This window comes from Oryctolagus cuniculus, chromosome 5 (genome assembly GCF_964237555.1).
Source record: "Oryctolagus cuniculus chromosome 5, mOryCun1.1, whole genome shotgun sequence".
Classification (NCBI taxonomy): domain Eukaryota; kingdom Metazoa; phylum Chordata; class Mammalia; order Lagomorpha; family Leporidae; genus Oryctolagus; species Oryctolagus cuniculus.
The window spans coordinates 49059835-49077843 of NC_091436.1; the positions used below are offsets into that span (position 1 = coordinate 49059835).

General features: G+C 36.3%; 1 protein-coding gene across 7 annotated transcripts in view; it reads left to right on the forward strand.

Annotated features, from left to right (window-relative positions):
• The window catches only part of TBC1D32 (TBC1 domain family member 32), a 250914-nt gene that overhangs the window by 224432 nt on the left and 8473 nt on the right, over window positions 1-18009 (forward strand). For 5 of the 7 annotated variants that reach the window (XM_070073655.1, XM_070073652.1, XM_070073650.1 and 2 more), the window contains one exon: window positions 10365-10553. The exons of 1 other annotated variant lie outside the window; for it this stretch is intronic. In XM_070073655.1, the coding sequence (XP_069929756.1) occupies window positions 10365-10553 (189 nt within the window). Of the gene's footprint in view, window positions 1-10364; window positions 10554-10920; window positions 11029-18009 lie in introns of all 7 variants that reach the window. One more of the 7 variants, XM_070073651.1, reaches the window with a different exon arrangement.

Here is an 18009-nt window from a genome sequence, read left to right on the forward strand (position 1 = left end):
TTAAAATAATAAATATATGTATTTAAATCTTTAAACTGGCTTTTGCTCTAAGTTACTTATTGTACATTATGGTTAGTGGTGCATTAAGCCTGTAATCAGAAAGTAAATTGAAATTATGTTATTGTAAAAATTAAAGGAATATAAAAGGAGAGAGGGAGGGAAGGAGGGTGGAAGGAAGGAAGAAAGGGGGATTGAGGGAGAGAAAGAAGGAGAGAAGTATGGTTATCATCTTAGAACTGTATCTAAGAAGTACATGAAATCTATTCTTTTTGTATTAGGAAAAGTTTTCAAAACCAAATATATATGTTTGTTTTATAATAGACCCATGGCAGTCACAGATTTGAAGTTTAGTGTCAGCTGTTCAGGCCAGAAACTTTCCCAGACTCTGACTTTTTACTGGAATTACTACTTGCTTAATACTAAAAGTATTAAGGTTACTATAAGGATAAACTGAGGTAGCAGAAGGCATACAACATGGATTGTTTGGTGTGGGAGATACTGAGTCTTATCTAACAAAAAAAGCTTAGCTGATTAACCTGCATCTTACCCTTACTTTCTGCTGTTGGAATGTGGAAAAGCTTACTGTTTTTTTCCCCCTAGGGCCTGAAGTTGTACAGTGCACAAAAAATGTGATCATATGCAGTAGTGCCGTAGGTGTTGCTTTCTTGTGCATAGCCAGTCTTGTTGATAGAGGTGTGAATTAGTTACACAATATGTTCTAATCTAGTCAAAATTAGTATTTTGGAGCTCAAAGCTTTTTTTTTTTTTTTTTTTTTTTTTTTCCCCAGAAATTAAGCTTTTATTTTTGTCTTCAAATCATTTTCTCTTATCTAGGATATAATATAGAACATGTCTGAGTGGCTTATCGTTACTTTTCAACAGCTGCCCTATGGTGGAAAAAGTCAGGCACAGTATGTACCGGAAGCTATAGAAAGGTCAGAATCCCCAAAGCAGAAATCTTTAAGCAAAAGATAGAAACACTTTTAGGACTCTTGACTCATTATCAATTGGCTTGGATTTTACTCCAAGAAAAAAATTAAGAAGTGCCAGTTGTACAACTACAGATATTTATTTGGATTTTAAGAAACTAAACATTAATAGGAGAAAAGCCTATATTAAATAAATTTTTGTTTCTTTGAAGACATTTGTCCATAGTTTCATTAACTAGTTGAATCTTTTTAATTGCCCACTCATTTTCGTGTGTTTCTTATTGATTTGAACAGATTCTTTTTAATGCATATTTTCTTTTTTTAAAAAAAATCTTATTTAGATTATACAAGTTTCATGTATTTCATATACACAGATTTAGGTACATAGTAACACTTCCCCCTCACACTTTCCCTCCTGCCTACATTCCAACCCTTCCTCCTCCTTCCTCTCAAATTCCTACTCTTAATTTTTACAAAGATCTATTTTAAGTTTACTTAATGATTATATAGTTAGCCCTACACTAAGAAAAGAATTCAACAAGTAGCATGGAGGAAAAGAAAAAAAACAAACAAACACTGTTCCTCAATGGAAGAGACAAGGGCTGTAAAGAATCATTGAATCTCAAAATATCTGTTTGACTCCAATACATTACAGAACATATTCTTAAAAAAGTAGTATCACTATCGAAATCTCTTAAATTTCTGAGTTGTATACATTACCTTATTTTAACTGTATTATGTATCCTAATGATGGATAAGAGTAAGTCTATCATTTACTTCTGCCTTTCTTCAAAAACTCAATTCAGCTGTTTCCATCATTGATTCCTCAAGATGACTTTAACCACTTCAAATTGGTTATTTGAATTTAGGTGATATTTTTATTGCTATTATGTTAAATTATAAGTTACTTTGATAAAAATTATGCCCTTACTATGTTCAGTTTTCTATCTAGGATTATAATAGGTTTTTCTGTTTTTATTATGTTTTAGTAAAGTCACATAGCTTTTTTCATATAAATACAGAATATTTCTCATTACATATATTGCTAGATTGTATAGTTTTATATCTCTTTCAATTTTATTTTCTCTTTGTTAATAATTGGTAGTCATTATCTTTTCATATTTAGGTCATACATTTTTTGACTTATGTTTTCTTTTTTCTTCAGGATTGTAATAATTACTTCATTTCTACTCCACATTTCTTGTTATTTAGTTCTTCTAAAATAATTCTGAATACTAACTGCTTACTTATCTTTTTACTTTAATTATTGAGAAATGATTCAGCGTTTCACCTTTCAGGAGTAACTATTTATTGGAGGAGGTTATTCCACATTTTGTTTTAGAAAATATTTCTAGTCTTGGTTTGTAAAGTAGTGAATTTTGTTTCCTTACTTTTAATCAAGTTAGAATGTTGAATTTCGTCAACTTTCTTTATAGTTAGAAGTATTTTGATTTTGGGGCTCCTTTGACCCAGATATACGAGACATTAATTTCTTAATGGCAAACTGTCCTTGCATTCTTTTGGATCTATCGTATTGAATCTTTTCCTCTTAATTAAACAGTTATAAGCTTAGTTCAACAACTATGTGGGAAATAGAATTAAAAGATAGAATTATTTTTGTGCAGAAAATCCATAAATAGGGTTTTCATAAAATGCATTTTCCATTATTTTTTGAAGACTTCTCAAAGTTTTTGACATTATATATGTTTTTCATACTAATTTTTAATTTTTAAATTGATAATATTGCATAGTTAATTTTTTAAAGACTTACTTATTTGAAATGCAGAACTGCAGAGAGCAAGGTGGAGAGACAGAGAGAAGCAGAACTTCCATCCACTGGTTTACTCCCCAAAGCATCAGCTTCAGGCTGAAGCCAGGAGCCAGGAAATCTATTGTTGCCTCTCACATGGGTGGCAGGAGTCTTCTGCTGTCACCCAGGTGCATTGGCAGGAAGCTGTCTTGGAGGTGGAATAACAGACTTGAACCGGCGCTATGATATGAGATGCTGGCATCACAAGTGGCAGCTTAAGGAGCAGCGCCGCACCAGGTCCTATACTACATTACAGAGAATTCATGCCATGTATTAACATTACATATATGGTGTTGTTCTGATTATCTGAAATTTTCTGAAAGTAATAAAATATTTTAAAATATCAAGGAATTTCACATAGTAGAAAGGAATACATTTTCTTTTTGTGACAGGCAGAGTTAGACAGTGAGAGAGAGAGAGACAGAGAGAAAGGTCTTCCTTTTCCGTTGGTTCACCCCCCAAATGGCCGCTACGGCCAGCATGTTGCGCTGATCTGAAGCCAGGAGCCAGGTGTTTCCTCCTGGTCTCCAATGCGGGTGCAGGGCCCAAGCACTTGGGCCATCCTCCACTGCCTTCCCGGGCCACAGCAGAGAGCTGGACTGGAAGAGGAGCAACCGGGCATTTTTGAGAAGTTCAAACACAAAATTTACAACTGATTTTCTGCAATTTATGAAATGTTTACTCATAAGCTCAATATTCCTTTCTTTCTATTCTTTCAAAATCTAAGATGGGTACCAATATTTCTAAGAATTGCTGTTCGCTGTTCTAGTCTTGACTGATCCAGTGTTCCTTATCTAATGCCTTCAATCATTTGAGTCTCAGACATATACTCATTAATTTCAAAATAGATTTCCAAAGACTTTGGGGGAAAACTTGTAACATCTCAGGCCCTTGCATCAATTTAGTGATTAAAAGGAAAGTATACAACTATCAATTTGATATATCTTTATCAGTTTGAAATTGCATATAATTAGCAGATTTATTTAATGAAAACCACAGCATTGTTTCTGAGAAATTTTATTCTTTTTCTTAAATGACTATAAAATAACATTTTAATTGCTCTCTAGGGGAGCTAATCATTTTGCTTTAAGTACATATCATTACTTTGTTGATGTCATATGCTGTTTTATTGCTAATTATAAAATATGAAAGCAAAATTTAAGTAAGTAAGTAGATATATGTGACTAGGTAATTATTTGGATTCAAATGTTGTGTTTGAAAACTTACTCATTTTCATCTAATTAGGAACTTTGCCTTTTGAAGTTATGTATTTTTAGGCACTTAGGGATTGGTTGATTAGTGAAGGATTTGTTGGCAGGTTGCTAAATGAAAGATACAGATCACTAGAGTAAAAATAATGAGCTCAACTACAGAATAAAATGTGTTTGTTTATTAGATTTTCTTTTAAGAGTAACTAAGATTGGAATAAATATCAAAATCTGAATGTTATTCTTTCATCTAAAACAAATAATGGAAAATTACATCACATGTTCCAATGAACTTTTTGACTAATCTTATCTTTTGTTAAGAAACTTTCTTTTTTCTATTTTGTTCACTTCCTTGACTTAAGAAGTGCCACTAGTCTTCAATGCTACATCTCTAATAATTAGGGTCAGCATGCTGCATATATTATTGATTATTGCACAACACTGAATACACATGTGGCCCAACATGATGCTCCTCTCAATAAAATGTAGAAAACTTATTGGATTTTTGTCATTACAAAAGCAGGATTTTAGAAAATGATTTCATCCTTTTATATTTTGTGACAGTGTTTGTTGAAAGTAGCAGGTTATGTGCATATAAAGCAGAATGTCAAAGCTGGAGATGCTCTTTTTTCACAGTCAGGTTCACAAAATCTGTGTCTTAGTATTTTCTTTTCCTGTTGTTGATGTTGCCAGTTGCAATGATACCTTTTCCTTCCTTGTGAGGTGTCTTTATTTGTCAGGTACTTATCCTTTAATGTCTGTCCAAAGGGAAACTTTCTGGATCTTCTTCAAGCAGTTAATTCTTTGAGTTTGCATTCCATGTACTACTTAGTAGAAATACATATTTTGCTTTGTGAAATAGGTATGGGTATGTGTTTGACTTCTCTTCATGTCCTTTGGGTGTCTGACACAGTATCATACCTTGAAGTGCAACAGAAATACATTCGTATATTCACAATAACTGTAGTTTAAAAATGTTTCCAATTTAATTTCATTTAAATATTTTAGCCTTTAATAAGTGAAAGACAGGAAAATTCAGGGCCAGTGATATGGAGTGCCTTACTAAGGTAACTCAGATAGGAAGAATTTCACGTGAAACAACTGATTCTGCAATGTATTTTCTTCCTTACTTCACTCTTTCTATAGTGACAGCAAATAAAATGCAGTCAGAAGAGTTGTTTTAAATGTCATTTCTGAATCATAAAAACTAATCATTTGGAATTTTGACTTAATTGAGTATCCACAGTAATTGTGTTAGCTTACCGTTTTTGACCTGATACTCTTAGGTGATTCTTTGAAGATTGTTTAACTCTAGATACAAACAATAATAATTTCCTGTATAATATAATTATTCACATCAAAATGTTGTATTTTAATGTCCTTTGACATACACTTGAGTTTGGTTGAAGAGCAAAATTTCTTAAAAAAGCTGGGGTGAAATTTGATGTGTATTGTGCAAGTGATTTTCTTTTGTTATGAACTACATAAATGATTTAATGTATAATTGTACTACGCACACAGAATGGTGGTTTACCATAAGAACATTTAATATTTCACTTCATAAATAGTATCATTAGCTACTGATAATATTTTCTGACTGGTTATAAACACTCAGTGTGTTTTTTTTTTAAATATAATAATACAGTTTTGGGACTATAAGAGCTCTTCAGAAAGTCCTTGAGAATATGTATTAGGAAAAACTGCATAGATTTCAAGAAAGTTTTTTGCACCAAAACTGATTCATGCTTTTTTTTTTTTTTTTTTTTTTGACAGACGGAGTGGACAGTGAGAGAGAGAGAGAGAGACAGAAAGGTCTTCCTTTGCCATTGGTTCACCCTCCAATGGCCGCTGCGGCCGGCGCACTGTGGCCGGCGCACCACGCTGATCCGATGGCAGGAGCCAGGTACTTATCCTGGTCTCCCATGGGGTGCAGGGCCCAAGCACTTGGGCCATCCTCCACTGCACTCCCTGGCCACAGCAGAGAGCTGGCCTGGAAGAGGGGCAACTGGGACAGAATCCGGCGCCCTGACAGGGACTAGAACCCAGTGTGCCAGCGCCGCAAGGCGGAGGATTAGCCTAGTGAGCCGCAGCGCCAGCCTGATTCATGCTTTTTTTAAAAAACATGTCTGAGTGGATTAAAGTTAGAGACACTGAAAAGCTATAGCACAAATTTGAAAAAATCCACTATCAGAGAGAACAACATTAATTCTGCTAAAATTAAAGGAAGAAGAAGCATCATATTTATTGTAAAGCCTATAGAGAAGAGTGGCTGAATTACTGAAGCTTTGACAATATTCCAAAGAAACAGCAGTTTACAGTTTGTTTTAAGAAGGAACAAGACAATGATGAGAAATAAATCCAAAGGGGCAGACCACCTATCTACATAATTTATGACTAAAAATTAATCTTGTTCATGCCCTGATTGAAGAGTACTGATGATTAAAAGAAAATAATAAACCAATACCATAAACATTGCAAAGGTCCAGTGGTTACAATTCTGACTGAAAAATTAAAGTGGAGCAACCTTGCTGCTCCATATGTGCTCAAACTGTTCCATCTAGATTAGCTGCAAACAAGAGTGGAACCCTCAACACAAACCTTAAACAAATCAAATCAAGATTCGGAAACATTTCTCCCAAAAATTGTAACAGGAGATGAAGTACGGCTTTACCATTATGATAGTATAGACAAAGTAGAGTAAAGCAATGGCAGTGACAGCCACATGGTGGAAGTGGTCCTGTTAGAGGAAAAGTGGACCAGTCAAGAACAAAAGTCTTGGTGACAGTTTTTTTTTTGGATGTCCAAGGCGATTTGTTTGGTAATTTTCTGGAGAGCCAAACAGTAATAATATCTGCTTCCTGGAAGGTGTTTTGAAAAGTTTCCTGAAGTTTTAGCAGAGAAATGCCTGAGAAAGCTTCCTTCAGAGAGTCCTTCACCACAACAGTCCTGCTCATTCCTCTCCGCACACAGGATGCTTTGCTCGAAGTTAGATGGGAAATCAGGAAGCAGCCAGCTTATAGTCCCGATCTGGCTCATTCTGACTTCCTTTTCTCATGCAATTCAGAAATCTTTAATTTTGTCAGTTAGTAATGAAAAATGACTGTGCTTGGTTGCTTAAACTCCCAGAGGCCTTGGTTCTTCAGTGATAGCTGGTATCATCTTGAGCTTGATGGAACTTATGTTGAAAAACAAAGTTACTTTTTTGCTTGAAATTTTAACTCCATTTTTTCACATGGTTTGCAGTCCCTACATGTTTGTAAAGGGAATTTTGGCAATTTCTACCAAAATTACATCTGCATTTATTCTGCAACCCAGCAATCTAATTCATAGACATGTATCTCAAAGATACACTAGGAAAAAGTTGAAAATACACAGAAGAATGTTTTTAATAACACTGTTTATAAATCTAAGATTATATGGCCGGCACCGTGGCTCAATAGGCTAATCCTCCACCTGCGGCGCCGGCACACTGAGTTCTAGTCCCGGTCGGGGTGCCGGATTCTGTCCTAGTTGCCCCTCTTCCAGGCCAGCTCTCTGCTGTGGCCCGGGAAGGCAGTGGAGGATGTGCACCCCATGGGAGACAAAGAGAAGCACCTGGCTCCTGGCTTTGGATGAGCGCAGTGCGCTAGCCGCAGTGCGCCAGCCACAGCGGCCATTGGAGGGTGAACCAACGGTAAAGGAAGACTTTTCTGTCTGTCTCTCTCTCTCTCACTGTCCACTCTGCCTGTTGAATAAATTGTAGGTTATCCACCATGAAGTATTATGTAGTTGTTAAAAAGAAAGAGAAATACCTCTGTCTATGGACATGGAGGTTTATACAGGGTAATTTGTTTAGTGAGAAGAAAGTGTAAACTAAATGTTTAGCAGGTTACTATTTATATAAGTTAAGATGGGGATACAAATAAATATGTACATACAAATATGCTTATTGTACATAAATTATATATATATAAAAATACACTGTGGTTTTTAAATAATTGATAGCAAAAGGTTAAGCTGGAGATTCAAGGAATGTGTATTTTTTTTTCTAACCTGTATATATTTGAAAGGCAGTGTTAGAGTAGGGGAGAGAGAGAGAGACAGAGAGCACTTCCATCCACTGGCTTACTCCCCAAATTATCACAATGGCTAGGGCTAGACCAGGCCAAAGCCCAGAGCTTCTTCACCCATGCAGAGCTGGGCCAGAACAAGGCCAGGAGCTTCTTTACCCATGTGGGTGGCAGGGGCCCAAGGACTTAGGCCATCCTCCACTGCTTTTCCAGGCATATTAACAGGAAGCTGGATTGGACATTGAGCAGCCAGAATTAAACTGGTACCCATATGGGATGCTGGTACTGCAGATGGCAGCTTAACCGGCTGTGCCACGATGCCGGCCCCTGTGTTTTATATTTTTACTTTAAAACCATTTAAAATTTTGCATAATATAAGTAACTAAGTATGAGAAAATAAGACCAGTTGATAACAGAAAAAATATTCCCATAATGTCTTTAATTAAAAGGGTAATGGTTGATATGACTAATATGTAGAAAATAAAAATTTAGTAATACCATCTAGTATAGAATGAATTGTGCCCCCAAATTGAGATGTTGAAATTCTAAGCCCTAGTATCCCAGAAAATGAACGTTTTGAAGATAAGGCTTTAAGGAAGTAATTAAGTTAGAATGAGGTCATCAGAGCAAACCCTAATCCATAGGACTGCATAGGAAGAGTAAATTAGGATACTGAGATACTGATCTGAAGAGAGGGAAATCCATGTGAAAAAATGGGGGCAAGATGGCCATTCAGAAGACAAGAACAAAGACCTCATGAAAAAAAAAAAAATAATCAGTTCTGCTAACAGCTAGGCCTGGGATTTCTCTCGAATATTGAGGAAATGAATTTTTGTTTTTGAAGCCACCAGCTTGTGGTTCTTTGTTAAAGCAGACCTAACAAGTTAATATGCCATGTTAAATGTAAGCTAAACCCAGAATCATCTTGCCAAAAAGTTGAATCAGGGATATGAAAACATTTGGGACCTATTCAATATTCTTAAAAGGACAAAACAATAGAACAAGAAAGGAAAATATATAGATCTGTATCTTCTATACCTATGACAAATTGAAGTGAGCCACCATATCCATTCCCTTTCCCTCCATCCACCCCACAAAAATTTATAAGAGAAGAAAAGCTTAATAAAGGGAATGTTTTTTCAAAGGTAATTTACAAATCGTAGATGAAAATTAATATATTAGTAATTATATTAGTTCCCTGTGATTGATGTCGTAAAGTTCCATGAACTAGATGGCTGCAAAGAACAGAAATTTATTTTCTCACACTTATGGTGACCAGAAGTCCAAAATCAAATTGGTGACAAGGCCAGGTTCGCCCTGAACTCTTTCATGCCTGCCTTCAAACTTTAGACAGCCTTAGATGCCTCACTGTTCTTCAGTCTTCCACATGATGTTCTTCATGTGTGTCTTTGTTATCTTACTACTGTATGTCTGTCTCTGTGTCCCTATTTCCTCTTTTCATGAAGGCACAAATGTTATTGGACTAGGGACACTCTGTGACATCCTTTAAAACTTGATTAGCTTTGTAAAGATCCTATCCCCAAATAAGGTCATATTCTGGGGTGCTGGATGTTAGGATTCAACATAGTTATGGGGGTGGGGCAAGCAGAAGAAGGGTAGCCTTCTGTTCAAACTATAACATTAATATACTAAAAAGTTAGCAATATTAATCTCTCTGTCATTGTTACTTTTTTTTTCCTAAATTTTTCTTTGTTTTCCACCATGGGCATGTATGGCTTTTATAATCTGAATAGATATTATGTAAAACCAAGTTAACCAAAGAGGCAGAAACCAAAAACCCTTTAGTAAAAGTCTTTTCTGAATTATTCTCTGAATTAGCTCCAAGTTTTTATGTTATGTAATTCTGTTTGGTTTAAATTATTTTCTGATTCAGCACGAGTCCATTTGCATTAATGTAACATTTAGCAATCTGTCATCTGCATAATTATACATCTGTGATTATAGGTAGGATAGGAAAAAACTCCCATCTCTGAATTAAAATAGTTTCTTACCATTTGTCAACTGTGGAGAGCAGACTGGAGTTTTGGTAAGAGCAAGACAATATGAAAAAACAACCTTTCAGGAATAAGTATATGTACATTGGGTACACGATCAGTTACCCTTAAGTTCTGAGTCCTAGGGCCATCAAAATTTTATCACACATTAAGGGAAAGAAAGAGAGAAATATACTTACTAGACTTCTATGCAGAATATCTTTTTATTTTAATCAAACACTAACCTTTTAATTGATTTTCTATGCTATTATGTAATTGGGTACTCTTTTTAAGAGTCAAATGTGGTTTTTATAAAATTTTAAATAAGCTAACTTCCTCCTCCTCCTCTTCTTCTTTTTTTTTTTTTTTTTCAGATTTGCCTGCAATGGATAACTCAGTGTTTTTGGAATTATTTAGATTGGATAGAAATTTGCCATTATATTGCTACTTGTGTTTTCCTTGGTCCTGATTATCAGGTGTATATCTGTATAGCTGTATTCAAACATTTACAACAAGATATTCTACAGCATACTCAGACTCAAGATCTGCAAGTTTTCCTAAAAGTAAGTGTGGGAATTATTTAGATTGCAATTAACAACTAATTTTGAGTACTTAATGTCAGATACTTTCCTAGACACTCATCCAATCCTACAGAAACACTGAAAGTTGGGTGATATTAGCATCCCCGTTTTAGAGATGAAGAAACTGGGGATGGAGTTAAGTAAGTTGCTGACAGGTGAACAGCTAGAGTGAGGCTGAGATAGTAAACTGTCTGGATCTAAAACTTTGTTTTTAATCAGTATACTATGCTGAAAGTCATTTATATATACACTATATATAATATACATTCTATGTTTTATCTATGTGTGCTTTATATATATATATTCTACATACTGTTAGACCAGTAAAAGTGAATTTTTTTTGTTTTAGTATAGAGGTTCTTATGTTGGAGGTTTGTTTCCATGTGACAGCAGTAAGAAGTGGAGGCTAATAAGAGGTTCTTAGATCATGGAGAGCTTGCCCTCAGGAGGAATTCAGGTAGCAGTCATGAAACTCTGAATTAGTTCTTGCATGAGCAAGTTGTTAATAACTGTGAGCCCAACACCTGAATCCCCTTACTTGCTCTTTGACTTTTCTGCTGGGTAATGGGCTCTTTTGTTCTGCCTTTATGATAGTGTCCAACATGAGTCCATCACCAGAGCTGAGCTCCATTCTTTTTGAACTTTCAGAACTGTGAGCTAAATAAACCTGCCTTAGGTATTTCATTGTGGTAATGGAAATATAAATTTTTCTAAACTTCTAATTTTATGAAGGTTTCCATGAAAGATAATTCTCTTTTAAAATTATTTTATACATTAGTATACATATTGCAAAACCAATATTTGTCATTTGTTGGGTTTTCTTTAGGTTAACAAATAGTTTCTAACTTAATTTTATTTTTTACTATTAGATGTTTCCCAAAATTATTTTCCTTTGATAATATTTTTCTTTAAATAAAAGCCATTCATTTAAGATTCCCAACCTGTAAAGCACTTTTATTTTATAAATGCTAAATTGAAAGGATTGTCAACTTCCTACTTGTATCACTAGAATTATAATCTTAAAATATTCCTTTTTAAAAATTTTTTTTAAATTATTCTTTGAGAGTCAGAGTCATAAATAAGGCTCTCATCCAATGATTCACTCCCAAAATGGCTGTAGCATATGGATCTGGGCTGGGTCCAAAGCTGGGAGCTACAAACTTAATCCAGGTCTCTTGTGTGGGTAGTAGGAACAAAATTACTTGACCCATCACTTCTACCTCTTGGGATCTTTACTGACAGGAGCTGGAGCCAGGTGTTGAAGCCAGATGCTCCAGTGTGGGATACAGGCATCTTAACTGGCATCTTAGCCACTAGGCTAAATGTCCAACCCTAGCATACTCTCATTTTTAATATTTCTAAGACAGTGGTTCCACTTGTGTAAGGAAAACTAAGGTAGAAAGAGAAATGATCTTTCAAAGAAAAGAATTCTCAGAGGAAAGGAGGATTAAGTAAATAGGAATAAAGGCAAACTATGGATTCATTTTTGGTAGATGATATTTTCTTTCCTTTTTTTTTTTTTTTTTTTGTTTGGTGGAACTTCTAAATACAGACCATTTAATAGCTTCAAAGCTATCCAAGACATACATCTCTTGTTAAAGACCTCCACCAGTCTAAGTCACTTTCCCACATGCACCTCACCCAACATTTATCCTTATTCTTAGTTCTTCTTTACTCATTTATAGGTTGCCAATTTAAAGCTGAATGACTTACACATGGCCAAGCTGAATTAACACTCACAGATGCGTAGACCTCGCAACCCCAATCCACACAGTCATGTAAAGTGGGGTGGCCAAGACTGTGTATTCAAGATCAAGGTTTAACTTACGTGGATATGCTTTCTCTGCCAGGGAAACACTGTGGCAGTACACACTTGAATACTTGGTATACAGCGCCCACAAAACCCCCCAACCTGCTATATATAGCATAAATTTCAAATTTACTTGTTCAGAGGTTAATTTTTCTTCAACCCTTAAAGTCTACACTCCTTTGATGGGAGTCTAGGCTGTGGGACAGCATCAGCAAGTCTAAGTCAAGATGGTGGTGTGTGGTCCTCACCGACTTCACAAGATCCATTTCTGACCACCTTGCTGTTGCTATTTTGCAACTCACACAACAAGTCGCTTCACATATAGCTTGGGAAGCACATAAGCATCAAAAACATTCACTTTGGAAATGACCCTGATAGCTGTGGCCTCCATTGTGTTTCAAACCAGGAACTTCTTAATGGCCTTGACATTGGGCATGCAACAAGGGTAGTAAGGGCAGGGAATAGGCTGCATGTGGCCACAGCCCTTAATAGCAAGGCCATTGTTCCTTCTTTTCTTTGTCATCTTAGAACTGAAAGAGCGGGACCGACACCATGGCTCACTTGGTTAATCCTCCGCATCCCATATGGGCACTGGGTTCTAGTCCCGGCTGCTCCTCTTCCGGTCCAGCTCTTTGCTGTGGCCTGGGAGGGCAGTGAAGAATGGCCCAGGTGCTTGGCCCCTGCACCTGCGTGGGAGACCAGGAGGAAGCACCTGGCTACTGGCTTTGGATTGGCGCAGCGCCGGCCTTAGCGGCCATTTAGGGAGTGAACCAATGGAAGACCTTTCTCTGTCTCTCTCTCTCTCTCTCACTGTCTGTAACCCTGTCAAAAAAAAAAAAAAAAAAAAAAAAAAAAAAAAAAAAAAAAAAAAAAACCTGAAAGAGCAGAAGAGGACATTTTCATCAGCTAATGTTCAGTTGTGGGAACTGAAGCTTTACTCTTATATCTCAAAATAACCCTAACCCCCTTAATTCTCTAGCCTTTTTCCACTTTAGATTCTCATACAGTTTTTATAGCTATCTGAAATTCTGTATTTTTATCCATCTTCCTCAGTATACTGTACAAGCTTCATAAGAACTATAACTAATCTGACTGGTTGACTGATGTATTTCCAATGCCTTGAACAGTGCCTGGCACATAGTAGGTGCTTACTAATATTTGTTGAATGAATAGACAGATGATGTAAGTAAATATAATAGGGAAGGTGGATGAGCTTAGTTTTATTCACTTTGAATCGCAAACATAACTGAATTCCTCCAATGCTTGCCATTTATCTTCATTCAGACTGTAAGAATGTCACCTATTGCTGCCTTTAAATCTGGTTTATGTTCATAACCATTGTGGTAAAATTTGTAAATGCTGATTTCTTTAAATGTATCCTGAATTCTTTTAGTTACTGAGTGTCATGCTATCAACTTTTTTTAATGATTATTTTGTGTTAATTATTTGAGAAACAGAGAGAGAAACACAGAGCTCCCATCTTCTGGTTCACTCCCTAAATGCATGCAACAGCTGGGGTAAGGCCAAGCTGAATCCAGGAGCCAGGAATTCAACTGCTGCTTTGCCCAGGGGTGGCAGGGACTCAACCCCTTGAGACATCACCTACTGCCTCTCAGAGTGCACATTAACAGGAGATGCAATTGGGAGCAGAGCCAGGACTTGAATCAAGACACTCCAATACAGGAGGTGGGAGTTCCAAACAGCATTTAAATTGTTAGGCCTACTGCCACCTACCCCTCAGTTTAAAATGAAAATACTAGGGCCAGCATTGTGATGGTGCAGTTTAAACCTCGGCCTATGACACCAGCATCTCATATGGGTTCCATTTTGAGACCTGCCTGCTCCACTTCCAATCCAGCTCCCTGCTGATGTGGCTGGAGGGAGGACAGTAGAGAATGGCCCAAGTGTTTGGGAACACTTGGAAGAAGCTCCTGACTCCTGGCTCCTGGCTTCGGTCTGGCCAAGTCATGGCTGTTGCTGCCTTTGGGAAGTGAACCAGGGAATGGAATGTCTATCTGTCTTTCTCTCTTTCTCTCTCTCTCTCTTTCTCTCTCTCTCTCTCTCCTCCTTTCTCTGTAATTCTTCCTTTCAAATAAGAAAAAAAAAGAAAAGAAAAAAGAAACACGATGACACTGGAGTGGCCGAGGTCAATACCTTAATTAGGCCTAAGCGAAGAAGACATATGTTAGACTGGCTTCTGATTATGCTGCTTTGGATACTGCCAACAAAAATTGGGATCATATAAAAATCAAGTCTAGCCAGTTAATTCAAAATACATGCTTTCTCACCTTAAAAAAAAAGAAAAAAAAACTAAAAGATTTTAAAAAGGAGTGGAAAGGAAGTCATCTTTAGTACCTGACTTCTAACTAAATTACTAAATTTGGATCGAGTTGATTTCAGTCCAGATTAAGACATTGACAAGAAATTGATTTTAGCACATGTCATAGTACTAGTCTTTTTTTTTTTTAATAAAGATTTATTTATTTATTTGAAATAGTTACACATAGAGCGAAGGAGAAGCAGAAAGAAAGAGAGAGAAAGAGGTCTTCCATCTTCTGGTTCACTCCCTAGTTAGCCTCAACGGCCGGAGCTGAGCCATCAGAAGCCAGGGGTCAGGAACTTCCTCCAGTCTCCCACGCTGGTGCAGGGTCCCAAGGATTTGGGTCATCTACTGCTTTCCCAGGACATAGCAGAGAGCTGGATCGGAAGTGAAACAGCCAGGACTCGAACCAGCACCTATGTGGGGTGCCAGCACTCTAGGCGGCTGCTTTTCCTGCTACGCCACAATGCCAGCCCCTAGTCTTTCTTTTTACTCTCATTTGTTTGCATTCATCTTAGAAATAGGGGAAGCAATTTTTGACTATTACTAGGACTTCCCTTTATTTTTGTTTTATTTTCACTGGGTAATTCTCAAAGTCCAACATTATCTTTTGATGAACAGTCACTTTTCTGTTGAGATAAGATCCATCATGGTTTATTCAAGTTTGCATTGACATATTGCTTTATTCTATCAAAGCCTATTTCAATCTTCTGTTTGCAAACTGTATAAATATATGTGCACTATTTTCACTCATTCACATATTTACCAATTACAAAATGTCAATTAATGAAGTGATGTTATTCTCCTTCAGGAATGTGCCTCACCTTAAGAATAGACATAGGTTTAAAATTCCCAATCAACTGCAGTTATAAGGATTAAACCTTGGAATTTATGTTTTACATTTTCTGATCCAAAATTTCAGATTTACACAGAGGAGAATACTTATCAATAATTTTCTGTCAAACTATATAGCAGAGCTGTAATTTTCATACTAGATTATTTCATATTTATTCCCTGATTCTACATATTTAATAATTATTGCTTCTAAAAGGAGAAAATATAACGTGTAATGAGGAACTTTTTATATTTTCTTCATAAATGGGCTTTATAAAAGTTTATTTTTGAGGAATGAGCCCATACATTTAGAGTACATCTATTTTTTAAAAAATAATGTGTTGAATTATTACCTAAAAATGAATAGGACATGCTTTTAACTGTTGTAAATGAATTCAAATAATCAGGCCCAATTTAATTATTTTCAAAATATTAAAAATATCATGTTATGATTTAGAATCAGTTATCCTGAGCAAATGTAAAATAACAAGGTGTTTCCAGAAGACTGAAAAATATACAGTTCTTTTCCTGGTTTAAGTTTTATATATTGACAGAAAATGACATGATAAAAGCATTGCTTGGGAATAAAAATCTGTGTGAATTATGTAGTATAGTGGAGATATATCATTCCATTCATATTAAATTTAGGCTCAAGATTTTAAATCAGGGGGTTGGCATCATGACACAGCAGACTAAGTCCTGTTGCATGTAACTCCTGCATCACATATAAGTGCTGATTCAAGTCGCAGCTACTCTGCTTCCAGTCCAGCTTTCTGCTGGGAATGAACTGGATGATGGCCCAAGAACTTGGGCCTCTGCCATCTACATGGGAGAAAGATTGACTTCTGGACTCCTAGCTTCCGCCTGACCCAGTGGATTCAAGGTCTCTTTGTTTTTTCCTGTCACTCTGCCTTTCAAATAAATAAAATAAATATTAAAAAAGTAACAAAAAAGATTTTACATCATGTAATAGGGAGTCTAGAACCTTGTACACCTTTTTAAGAGCCCACTGAAGAGTTCTTCATGACTCTAAATTCAATATATTAAAAATGAGTTGGAATCTCTTAGATTAAGACAGTGAACACTCTTAGGCAGCCAAGTTACAGGGTGGGGAAAATCTTGTTTTTTTTTTTTTTTTTCTCTTCAATTAAACTACTAAACCATTAGAAAAATGCTATAAGTATCAGTTGATGTCAGCAAGGTGTTATCTAATGTTTTCACAGTATCATTGTAGACACAAGAAAAATGTGCAATGGATAATGGAGCAGTTAAATTTATTGTCCCACACTGTGGTGATAAATAGATTACTACTGAGTTAGAAAGTAGCCTCCACAGATGTTTTCGAGAGCAGTCATTCAACCTGGAGCCCCACACGTTTTTATCTACGTCAGATGATGGTTCAAAAAGTCTGTAGGCATCATAAGTCCAGGGAGAAAAAACATCCCTCAAGGTAAATATTCAGAAATTTCTTAGCAAGTTGAAAAGTAAAGTTTCTCTTTTATTTCTTTTTAAAATTATATTTAGTAGACACGTACAGTTTGATTAGAGTTTAGTTTAATAATACTTCACATGATGAAGTGCCAGTGTTTTAGCTGTCTGAGTGTTGCATTTCTGTGTAACATGCTAACAGGCTGACAGCCATCTTGATTTTAGTTTGTAGATTCAATGTGGGGACAAACTTCACTGAAATGCTAGGCCAGGAAAAGATTGTTTTACAGTGAAGAGCAGGCTGTGAAGACTCAGAATAGTTCACTAAAATGCTTCAACTAAATCCTGAATTTTATAGCAAAATCAGTTTATAATTATAAAAAGATTATTTTCAACCTAATCAGTAAATTGGCAAGAAGAATATTTTGTTGTTGCTGTTGCAACTGCTATTAACAAGACATTGACAGAGTAAGCAATGGAGATTAAACTAAAAAAAAAATTATATACTAAGCTTTTAAAAGACAAAAGTAGCCAGTGCCGCAGCTCACTTGGCTAATCCTCTGCCTGCGGCGCTGGCACCCCATGTTCTAGTCCCGGTTGGGGCGCCGGTTCTGTCCCGGTTGCTCCTCTTCCAGTCCAGCTCTCTGCTGTGGCCCGGGAGTGCAGTGGAGGATGGCCCAAGTGCTTGGGCCCTGCACCCATATGGGAGACCGGGAGGAAGCACCTGGCTCCTGGCTTCAGATCAGCACAACGCTCCTGTTGCAGCGCGCCAGCCGTGGCGGCCATTTGGGGGATAAACCAACGGAAAAAGAAGACCTTTCTCTCTGTCTCTCTCTCTCTCTCTCTCACTGTCTAACTCTGCCTGTCAAAAAAAAAAAAAAAAAGAAAGAAAGAAAAAGAAAAAGAAAAAAGTATGCTTGGTATTAAAAATAATTCACCCTCTGAGGGAATAAATAAGTCATTATTTATTACAGCACATTTTGCAATTGTATTTTCTGCATTGCCCTCTATCACCTGAGTTTACTTGAATTAAACTTGGGTACATT